Source organism: Erythrolamprus reginae, chromosome 5 (assembly GCF_031021105.1).
Source record: "Erythrolamprus reginae isolate rEryReg1 chromosome 5, rEryReg1.hap1, whole genome shotgun sequence".
Taxonomy (NCBI): Eukaryota; Metazoa; Chordata; class Lepidosauria; order Squamata; family Dipsadidae; genus Erythrolamprus; species Erythrolamprus reginae.
This window is the reverse complement of record NC_091954.1, coordinates 78412791-78424811: the sequence shown is the minus strand read 5'-3', so window position 1 is coordinate 78424811 and position 12021 is coordinate 78412791. Positions and strand designations below refer to the sequence as shown.

At 44.1% G+C, this 12021-nt stretch overlaps 1 protein-coding gene across 1 annotated transcript; it reads left to right on the top strand.

Annotated features, from left to right (window-relative positions):
• Positions 1–267: 267 nt before the first annotated feature.
• Positions 268–11294, top strand: LOC139168475 (vesicle-associated membrane protein 2-like). The gene is made up of 4 exons (XM_070754066.1): positions 268–372; positions 2276–2434; positions 10488–10539; positions 11223–11294. The coding sequence occupies exons 1-4, from the start codon at positions 325–327 to the stop codon at positions 11237–11239; spliced, it is 276 nt and encodes a 91-aa protein (XP_070610167.1). The 5' UTR covers positions 268–324; the 3' UTR covers positions 11240–11294.
• Positions 11295–12021: the final 727 nt, after the last annotated feature.

Here is a 12021-nt window from a genome sequence, read left to right as displayed (position 1 = left end):
GACCTCTCCAGGTTCCTAAGAGGCCAGTAAGGGGTGTACATAAGTGCACTGGTGTGCCTTTCATCCCCTGTCCAATTGTCTTTCCTTTCTTTCACCTATCTTATATATTCTCTTCCTTTCATATATCCTCTCCTCTAAGTTCACCTTCACCCTCTTTTATATTATCACATGTCTATTTTCTTCCTATGTATTTATGTATTGGACAAATGAATAAATAAAAAATAAATAAATAAATGTGTAATATCAGCCAATTTCTATTTTAGGTCAACTCCTTTCCAAGGCGTCAGTTCTGCTTCCAGGCCAGGAGTGACCCCTCAGAGCAACATGACCAGCAATCGGAGACTGCAGCAGACACAGGCTCAAGTGAATGAGGTGAGCTTCACTTAAGACGTATTTGTAATTTTTTAAAATTTTTAAATTTGGAACATAGGGAGGGATCAAACATGGAAGTGAATCAGACCACAGTTTATACAAGCATAGAAACATGGTTATGTTTATGATTTTATGGTCAAATAATTGTTATGCATATGCTTTTTGGGACTTCAAAATAACGGCAGCAAAATATTCAATATGTATGTAAAGCTAATAATCTAGAAATAAGAACAGCAATTCATTAATGATCAATGAGTTCAATATGGTAAATACTATCTTTGCAATTAAAAGGAGAGAGGATTTAATACCCAAGGTAAAGATAAATCTATTGATTAAAATGCTCTAAACAGCTGACTCATTGTCACTATCAAGAAGTCTGAATTAATACATTGTGATAACCCGAGCCATTGCAGCTAATAAATCATTGTTTGTGGTTTATTATATTATCAGCTCAATTAAATTGCAATAGTTTGCTAATCATAGTTATCATGTTTTATAACAATGCATGAATTCAGAAATAGTCATGGTTGTCTCCATGCAATGTTACTAAACCAATCCCTTAGATGGCACTACACACTCACATACAGAATCTAGTGTTGCATGTATTCAACACATTGTATAGCAATGTTACATAATTGTCTATAAGAGCCTTCAGCCAAAACAGTCTATATAAATAAAGAATTGGTAGTACAGTACATTAAGAAATATTACAATTAATATAGTCATACATGATTTGCTGTGTGATTTAAAAATTGTGTTGCCTACAAGAAGCTTCAATTGTCCAGAATTTAAGATACTTATGCCAAATAATTTACGAAATACCCTTCCAACTGGTTTTGCAAAGCTGTGTTACGTAGTAAACTGGAAAAACAATGCTAAACAGACATAGAAGTGAAATTGCTATGGATAGATTTTAAAAATGGAAAGAATGGATCTGCTTAGTCTATTTAGAGGCAAATATTTTTAGATCCCTGAAAATATTCAATGTAATCCTTTATAGTAACCATCAGCTCAGATGAAGTAGCCTGGTGTTTTTCACAGGGCAATGTTTCTATGAATTCTTATCAGCAACTTTAGTTATTATGTTATTTCAAACAGTGAAATTACCTCATATTCCTTCCATGAATTGAGAAATGTTTTACTATGGAAATCTGAAAATCCAATTGGTTACTTATTTCAACAAAATATTGCATTTTTCTACAGAGGGAAAATCATTATAGGCATTTGCTCTCACTTAGAAAACAATTTTTTGGTTTAAATTTGACCTCCTCGTCTTCTCAAGATTTAAGAGGAATCTCAGATTTTGCTTATTGATCAAAATATGAAAATAGCCTCATTCCTTTATAAAACCCAATTTCCATATACTTTCTTGCCTTACTACAAAAAGGTAATTGTTTGACAATTTTTTTTTCATTCAGAAAATGTTAATTTAATATAAAAAGTGCTCTAAAACAATGTGATCATTTCCTCTGCTCAGTAGCTCAATTCTTACCTGCGTGATCATAATAAATTAATAGAGGGACAATGGGAAGGTGTCTTCCTATCGTGCCTCTGAAGTTCCAGAAATCTCTTTAATCACATACTAATTAATTTTTAGTCGCTTGGACCCTGCACAAATTGGACAATGCCAACAAATACATTGTCAAACACATTGTCACAAATCTCACTTTTTTGCATACATTTAAGGTTAACATCTAGAAAGTATGTTAGAAAAGACTTCAGTAGACTTTGTTCAGTATATACCTATGACAACTTTTGTAATTTTCAATAAAGTTGCCCTGTACAGTGGGTTTTTTTTCAGTAAGCAGGTTGTGCTTTATCTTAGAATAAGCCTTCCTTCCTTCATTGGATGTTGAAAAAGTTATTCTACTTCAATACTTCCTAAACACTGTACTATTTTCAGGTGGTGGACATCATGCGCGTCAATGTAGACAAAGTACTAGAAAGAGATCAGAAGCTTTCAGAACTGGATAACCGAGCAGATGCTTTACAAGCAGGGGCCTCACAATTTGAAACCAGTGCAGCTAAGCTGAAGAGGAAATACTGGTGGAAAAACTGTAAGGTATACTTGTCTTCCATATGATACAATGTGATCTTACTCCAAGAGAAATAAGGGCAAACATAAGCCTAAATTCACTGTGTTATTCAATTAAAATGAAAGTGTATATACTCCCGATCAGGAATTTTAGAGTTTGGTAAAAATCTATGAGTTGAAATTATAATATTATATAAATAAAGAACAGTTTATTTAAAATATTGTAATTATACCATCTGTGTAAGATAGTTTGTTTATTTCTGACAAAATAAATCATGTAGGAAAAGTTAGCAAAGAAACTATATTTTTTTAAAAAAAAACCTCCTTCTTTAGCAAAATTTACTTTTCATATCTGTACATTACAGTACAGTGATACCTCATCTTACAAACGCCTCATCATACAAACTTTTTGAGATACAAACCAAGGTTTAAGATTTTTTTGCCTCTTCTTACAAACTATTTTCACCTTACAAACCCACCGCCGCCGCTGGGATGCCCCACCTCCGGACTTCTGTTGCCAGCAAAGCGCCCGTTTTTGCGCTGCTGGGATTCCCCTGAGGCTCCCCTCCATGGGAAACCCCACCTCCGGACTTCCGTGTTTTTGTGATGCTGCAGGGGAATCCCAGCAGAGGAATCCCAGCAGCTCCAAAACAGGCACTTTGCTGGCAACGGAAGTCCGGAGGTGGGGTTTCCCAGCGAGGGGAGCCTCAGTGAAATCCCAGCATTGCAAAAACACAGAGGTCTGGGGGTGGGGTTTCGAGGACTTTGGTGTTTTTGTGATGCTGCGATTTCACTGATGCTCCCTTTGCTGGGAAACCCCACCTCGGGACTTCCATTGCCAGTGAAGTGCTTGTTTTTGCGATGCTGGGATTCCCCTGCAGCATTGCAAAAACACAGAAGTCCGGAGGAGGGGTTTCCCATGGCGGGGAGCCTCAGGGAAATCTCAGCAGTGCAAAAATGGGCGCTTCGGCTGGCAAAAGGGGTGAATTTTGGGCTTGCACGCATTAATCGCTTTTTCATTGATTCCTATGGGAAACATTGTTTCGTCTTACAAACTTTTCACCTTAAGAACCTCATCCCGGAACCAATTAAGTTTGTAAGACAAGGTATCACTGTATATGCCTCTTATTGATTAGATGAATATTCTAATTACTTCTAGTTACTGGTTCTTTTTTCACTACATTTTTCTCTCTTTAGTACTGAAAGATACATTAGACTATGTCTAATCTCTAAATAGACTAATGTAGATGAACCGTTGTACCTACCTGAACGGTCTTCTCGATGCTCTGGAAGGAGAGTCCAGGATGGGTTAACCCTCAATCCTATTGGTTGAGACTGAGTTATAAATTAACATGTTAATTAGGCACCGCCCCTTGCCTGCCCCCAAGGGCTCAGTTTTAAAAAACGAAGTCATTATTATCCAACACAACTTTATTGAACCCTTATGAAACATAACAAGTAAACAAAACACAACCCAAATCCCTTGAATCAAACGATTACTTGGGTGGGTCTGGACTCTCCTTCCAGAGCATCGAGAAGACCGTTCAGGTAGGTACAACGGTTCTTCTCCACTGCTTCTGGAAGGAGAGTCCAGGATGGGATATGCCCCAGTTCTAGTCCAAGGGTGGGAGAGTGCAGATTCAGGGATTAACAGTAGAACAAACCGTCTGCAAAACTCTTCTCCCAAAAGAAGCCTCAGCCGAGGCATACGTGTCCAGTTTATAATGCCGGATAAAGGTAGAAGGCGCAGACCACGTTGCTGCCCGGCATATGTCCTCAGCCGAAGCTTGGGTCCTCCAGGCTGCTGAAGTGGCTGCACTGCGAGTGGAATGCGCAGTGATCCCCTGAGGGAGAGGCTGAGTGGTGGTCTTGTAAGCTTCAGCAATACACTCACGAATCCAGCGACTGATTGACTTGGGAGAAACCCCAAGCCCCGATTTAGTCTGTGAAAAAGAAATAAACAGCCTTTCGGACCTTCTAAATGGCTCTGTCCGTCGAATATAAATTTTGACGGCTCTCCTGACATCCAGTTTGTGCCACCTGAGTTCTAACGGATGATTCCCCCCAGCACAAAAATCAGGCAACACTATTTCCTGCTTCCTGTGGAATAAAGAGTTAATCTTAGGCAGGAAAGCTGGATCTAACCGTAGGACTAGCCTGTCAGGATAAAATGTACAAAGGTCGGAACGTACAGAGAGTGCAGATATGTCCGAAACCCTCCTAGCCGAGGTAACAGCGACCAGGAAGGCTGTTTTAATTGTTAGGAACCTAAGTGGTATGGACCTTAATGGTTCGAACGGTGGACCAGTCAATGCCTTTAACACTAACGACAGGTCCCACGATGGAAAACGATGAATTGTGGGAGGATGAGTGTTTGCAGCGCCCTTAAGGAAGTCCTTTACCCAAGGATGGAGAGATAAGGATCTCTGATCCCCTGTCCTAATGATTGTGGACAAGGCTGCAACCTGCCTCCTGAGGGTATTGGGAGCTAATCCCCGATCCAGACCCGCCTGGAGAAACCCCAATACCTGCAACACCGAAGCCGCCTCCGTGTCCGTACTGTTCTCCTGACAGAACTTACAGAAGGCTGACCAGGTGGCCTGGTATATTCTCGAGGTGGATGGTCGTCGAGCCGCCTGTATTGTTGAGATAATGTCATCTGGTAAATGATGTCCCCTCAACCTGCTCCGCTCAATCTCCAGGCGGTTAGTTGAAACCACTGGGGTTCCGGGTGATTGACCGATCCCTGGCTGAGGGATATTTCTCTGTCCGGGAGCCTCCACGGTGGGGACGTTGAAAGAGACACTAGATCCGAAAACCACGGTCTGCGTGGCCAGTACGGAGCGACCAGAATCACCTCTGCCCTCTCCCGCAAAATCTTGTCCACCACCTTCGGTAGGATCTTCGTCGGTGGGTAGGCGTAGAGGAGACCCTGCGGCCAACGGGAGGTCAGAGCATCGACTCCTTCCGCCCTGGGCGAAGGGAAACGAGTATAAAATCTGGGGAGCTGCGCATTGGTGTGCGTCGCGAACATGTCCACCAGAGGCGTACCGAAAATTTCCGTGATTTTGTGGAACAATCGCGAATCCAGCTTCCATTCTGTCGGGTCGAGAGTGGTCCTGCTCAGCCAATCGGCCTGAGTGTTGTCGACCCCCGCGATGTGTTCCGCTGATAATGATGCTAGATTCCTCTCAGCCCAGGTGAAAAGGGCCGAAGCTTCCTGCATGAGGCGTCGCGACCTCGTACCCCCCTGATGGTTGAGGTAAGCTTTGGTCGCGACGTTGTCCGTCAGGACCAGTACATGTTTGTCTTGAAGAAAGGGAGCAAAGTGCTGGAGAGCCAGGAAAACTGCCCTGAGCTCCAGAAAATTTATGTTTACCGGGTTGAGATCCTCCCTGGACCAGAGGCCTTGTGCGCACTGTTGGCCAATATGCGCTCCCCAACCCGAGAGACTGGCGTCTGTAGTCAAAGTGACTAGATCGTGCGTGCTGAACGACAGCCCACGGCACAAGGCTGGGGAGACCCACCACGCGAGAGAGTCCTTCACCTCCCTTGGAAGACGAACCCGCACGGTGGAATGGCTTGTCCGAACCTTCTGGGCTGGCAGTAGAAACCATTGAAGGCTTCGAATGTGGTGTCTGGCCCACGGAACTATCCCTATGCAAGAGACTAAGATCCCTAGCACCTTGGACAAAAAGGCCAGGGATGTCCGTTTGTCTCTCCGGACGGATAAGATGAGAGACATGATGTTCTTCCTTCTCTCCGGGGAAAGGTACACCATGCACGAAGTCGTGTCGATGATGGAGCCCAGATGTAGGAGCGTGGTAGATGGAATCAGCTGACTCTTGGGCACATTGATGGTAAAGCCGTGCTCCGTCAAGGTCCTCATCGTCAGGGCGAGATCCTGTTGAGCCTGTGCACGTGATTTGGACAAGATCACGATGTCATCCAAATAGGCCATTAGGCGCACCGATTGTGCGCGCAGGCTCGCTGTGAGGACGTCCAGTAGCTTGGTGAATGTGCGGGGCGCTGAAGAAAGGCTGAATGGCATGGCCTTGTATTGGTAGTGCACGCCCTCGACACAAAATCGTAGGAACCGTCGGTGAGGAGGATAAATTGGTACATGTAGGTATGCCTCCTTCAGGTCCAGTGATGTTAAAAAGTCCTGGAGGCGTATTGCCGTCAGGATGGTCTGCAACGAGTGCATCCTGAATTTCCTGTACAGGATGTACAGGTTTAGTTGCTTCAAATTCAGGATCAAACGGCAACCTCCCGATGATTTTGGTACGGTAAAGATCATAGAATAGAAACCGGTTCTCCAGTCGTGCTGCGGTACCGGCTCTATGGCCTGTATACGCAATAGATGCGTTATCTCTTGAAACAGTTCCTGACTCTTGGCAGGGTTCCGAGGTGTCGGGCACTGGATGAAACGGTTGGGTGGGGGCTGAAGGAACTCTAATCTGAGGCCTCGCAACACCGTGGCTATAGCCCATTTGTCCGAGGAGGTGGCTCGCCAGAATGAGCTGTAAAGGCGGAGCTTCCCTCCTAATGGTTGACCGCCGTCGGAGTCATTTGGGGCGTTTGAAGCCCCTCTGGCTAGTGCCTCTAAATGGGCGTCTAGCCTGGTGATATCCTCTGGTTCTGTCCTGGAACCCTGACCGGTCATTTCGAAAGGAGGAGGACTGGTTGAATCGGCCCTGCGAGTATGGTCGCTGGTTGTGGCCAGTTCCAGAGGGGGTGTCCCAACGAAAGGACTGTCTTCTGTTGTACGGTGCAGTCCGCCTATCTTGCCGCCTGTTGGACCTGGGGAGAACCTTCCTCTTATCCTTATCTTCAATAAGGACTTTATCCAGCACCTCCCCGAAGAGGTCAGCGCCGCGGAAAGGGGAGGAGGCCAAGCGCCACTTGGATTTGGTGTCAGCCTGCCAGTTCCTTAGCCACAATAGGCGTCTGGATGAAAGCGTTGTGGCCATCCCTCTCGCTGAAAATTTGGCAGCATGGAGAGTAGCGTCTGCCGAAAACTCCGCTGCGGCTAGCAGTTTACTCAAGTCCTGCCGCAGCCTACCATCTTCCGGTCCCAGTTTGGACATCATTTCTTCAATCCATGCTATGGAAGCCCTATTGAAGAAGGAAGCAGCGGCTGCTGCTCGAAAGCCCCATCCAGACATGGCATGCGATTTCCGGAGCAGGATCTCCGCTTTCCTGTCCTCGGGTTTCAAATTATCCCCGGACTCGGCAGGAACCATGGCATTAGACACCAGGTTTACCACTGGGTGGTCAATTGGTGGAAATTGGAGCAGATTCTCCAGCTCTTCGTCACAGGTATAGAATTTGCGCTCCAACGCTGAGGGGCCTTGAGCTGCCGCTGGTTGTTGCCATGGTCTTTTGGCGTTTTGTATAAAAATATCTGGTGCCGGGATATGGTCTGTTTCAGGTTTGGGTTCTGTCAGTAGGATGGTTGACCTTGGTGTTTCAGCGGCTTTTGCAGAACCGGGGAGGTCCACCGCTAGTTTTGCCTTGTGTAATAAGGTCCTGAACAAGGCAGGCTTAAAGAGTCCAGCCACTGAAGGTGGCTCAGGAGTTGTCTCGTCATCGGACAAGTCATAATCCTTGTCGCTGTCCTCCTGTAATGTCCCTTCTGAGAACTCCAAACCCGAAAGGGGCGGTGCAGACCACAAATTCCGGCCTGGTTGATGGGGCTGTTGGCTGCATTGTTGCACCCCCGATGCTACTCCTTGTGAGTATACATTAGTAATCATCTCCTGCAGAGCAGGAGATAAATTCTGCCAGGTGTCACTCTGATTTCTGAGTCCAGCCGCTGTGGGGGTGAATGAAGCAGTTGGGCCTACAGTTGCTTGAGGCGAAAAACCCCATGAAGGCCTTGTATTGCTGGCAGACCCTGGCCTGCTTACCGGCATTGGAGCCTGATGAGTAAGCTGGCGATCTGGGGACCAATCCCTTCCTGGTAGCAAATCCCCTTGAGGCATGGAGCGTGGTGTTAAGGCTCCTGATGGCAGATGGCCTGGGATTGGCCCTGCAGACAGGGAAGGGGCCTGGAAAACAGTCTCCAACCTCTGCTCTAGCGCCTGAATCCTCCTTTCGGCTTCTCTGAGAGCTGAGGAGGAAGTTCCCTGCGATTTAGGCTTAGATTTGGCCTTATCTTTGGCCTTGGCCACTACATCTGGGCATGCCACCTTCTCTGGCAGGAAAACAAGGCAATTTGACTAAACACAGCTCTGCGGTGAAGTAAAGTCACTGACCGAGGCTTTTTTACTTTCCACAAAATGGCGGACGGTCTTTTGCCCAGAAAGGCTCCACCCACTCATGCCATCCCTCCAACCTGATAGGAGGACTATGAGGAGAGTGAGGAGGCAGGGGGGGGTTCCCGCCAATTTCCACTAAAAATGGCGGCTGCAACCGTTACGCGGCCCGAAATGCGATCCAAGATGGCGGGCGCGAGCAGTGAGGGCGGCAATCGCCTATGCCCTTCATCCCCCGGTGGCTATCAGAGAGCCTGAGGTCTCCGAGCCGAAGCGCCTGCAGCCGCGGCGGCCGATCGATCCCCTGCATCCCGGGGAGCCGCCAATCATATGGGAGGCTGCTTAATGAGGCCGCCGAACATATGGTCCTCAGCGCGCGCGCGAGCGCGCCTCCGTCAACAAGGGGCCTTTTTCCTTGCCCCTGGCTCTGCCTATTGAATGGCGGCGCCCGCGGCGGCCGCGGAGGCCGTTCCGGCGGCGATCCGCTTTTGGCGCCGAACAGCTGATCGGCTGGCAGCGAGTGGCGGCGGCGGCGTTATGCGGCGATCCGCTCTTAGGCAGCCTGGAAGGGAAGTCCCTTCATCCTTCCAGCTCCTCCAAACAGCCTCCCAGTGGGGGGGACGGACCCCCCCACCTTCGGCTGCAGCCAGGTCTGACCGCTGAGGTCAGGGACCTGAGGCTGAGTCCCCCTTCGAAACGGTACCCTCTGAGGGAAGAGGTTCCACAGGGACAAGCGATGGGGGTGGTGCCCACGGAGGGCAGAGACCCCTACTTGGCAACTGCATCTGAAAAACAGTAAGGAGAAAGGAGAAAGAAAACATGTTAGTAAAAAAATTCATTTTAATGTACTTAATTTTCACATTAAATTACTAAGCAAAAACTCATAGGTCTCATTCCAATGACTGAGTTTTAAAAACTGAGCCCTTGGGGGCAGGCAAGGGGCGGTGCCTAATTAACATGTTAATTTATAACTCAGTCTCAACCAATAGGATTGAGGGTTAACCCATCCTGGACTCTCCTTCCAGAAGCAGTGGAGAAAGTTTAGGATTATCTAGCATAATGATAAGTACTCAGAACAAACATTATGTTTCTTTTTCTTTCATACAAGGACTTGCTTCCAGATTTCTTCATACAAAAATAATTTTCTAGCATTATTGTTTTTTCTCTATACATATTCTTTCTACTGTAAAAACCCAACTGAGAGCAACAGCACCTATAGCTGTGTGAACAGCGCTGCAGTGCTTCAATTCCAGTAAACACAGTGAAGTGGTACCATGATACAGAAAATAAAGTGTTCCACTTCCCAATGAATTGAAGGGCAACCTAATTTTCTTTTTCAGAGCTATACAAAGGAACTTCAGCACTCCTTTGTATGGTACAACTATAGCTGCTGCAGATCTGGCTTTTATTATCCAACCATCCTATCTCAATCATTGAAGTTTGAGGGGCATCATTTTTTTTTTCATTTTTAATTCAGACTTATTTTCCTACCATTTTTCTTTTCTTGCTATATCAACAATGGGTTTTGTATTTTTCTACTGCTGCCTGCCTTCAATGATTTTTTGAATTACCTCTCCAAAGTAGTTCAGAAACACTTTAATAATACAATTTGACACCTTGCATCCATTTTAAGTTTCAGCTTGAAAAATCACTCCAGGGGGCTGATTCAATAAATATTTTTAAAGATTAAATCACACCTTTTAACTATTTTAGTCATAATATACAGGGCACACCTGTAGTCTCTCCATTCAAATAAAAGCTAAGTTACCTTTTAATAGCAAGTTTGAGGTTAATTATTTTGTTTTCTTTTCACTTTCTAGATGATGATTATTCTGGGTGTATTATCTGCAATCATTCTTATCATAATTATAAGTAAGTAACAGAAATGTTCATTTTGACTGATTTCATTTCATAATGAACAGTCAACACTTCTGAATAAATGACTGATCAGAGTATTTACACACTTTCTTGGCATTGTCTCCTTCACCACTCTTATAAAGAGAAATACCTTCATTTCTCATTTGGCTGAATATTGGTAATAAGGAATAGGTGGAGAGACTGAACTAATTTCTTGATTTAAAAAGCACATTATTCGAAGCACATTATTCAGCTGACAAAGACCAAACAAGTCTCAAAAAGAAAGAAAGAAAGAAAGAAAGAACTTACATTGATTCTCTGATATTTATTACTTTGTTTAGTTTTAAAGTAAATGACTGGGATATAAATCCCCAGGATATATTATAGAAATAGAATTTGTCATGTATATTAAATCTATAAATGAAAATCAAGCACCATTTTGGGAGCATGAATCATGAAGCAGAGGAGAGTGATAACTCAGTTTTAGTAAAATATTTGGGATTTATTAAATGAGTAGTTCCCAATTGAAGACATTTGATTTAAACCTGGAGAATGCAAATGACTATTTTACTTCTCCGTTATCCATTGTTAATAAAAATATGTAGTTGTGCATGTGTCTGTTCAGCAGACAAATCTCAGTTCTCTAACTAGCAAACATATAAGAGATTAACAATATTTTCATTCTTTTTTTCTTCCAGTTTATTTCTGCACCTGAAATACTAAGATCAAATGGCTTGGTGTGGCTACACTCAACTTTACTGATAATTCCACAGATGAAATTGAAATTTAATTTTTATTTTTGGGGCTGGTTGCTTGCAACAATGTGTAAGGATTGTTTGTTCAGAGTTCAGTTTTCAGGGGTTTGTTTTGTTTTTGTTCGGGATATGTGCTGTTCCTAGAAAAATGGTGTGCCAGTTAAAATACTGCCAACTAGTTTCATGCATAGATCTCTTGCTGTGTCTTAAAATATGACAATGCTGATCACCAGATAAAAAAGGAATGATGTAAATGTAAATATCCTTTAGTTGAAAGGGTATTAAATAATGGCATATTGTTTTTAAAATTAGATACTTTTTATACCATAAAAACCACCTCAGATTCGTAAGGGCTGATCTTTATAACTGCAGTTTAAAACAAATTCATAGCAATATCTAGGGCTATGATAATCCTGATATGAGTCAAGCATAATTAAATAAGAACAAAGCTTGTATTCTCCCCATTCCCCAAGTTGAATACAAATACTAATTTAAAAACTTGTAACATATTTTAAGGCAAGGGTTCACAATATCTTGCAATATTCCAATTTTGGAAAACAAAATTAAATCCAGTGAAATCTAGGATAGGCATCATTAACTTTTGAAGCAGTGTGAGAGTTCATGACTGGGTTCCTAAGGTCATTCAACAGTATTTATATGCAAGCAAAGGCTTGATTTGTCCACATCTTCCATTAGACCTGTGGTCAGCATGTGGTATTCTTGAGTAGCTACTGAAGCTTCA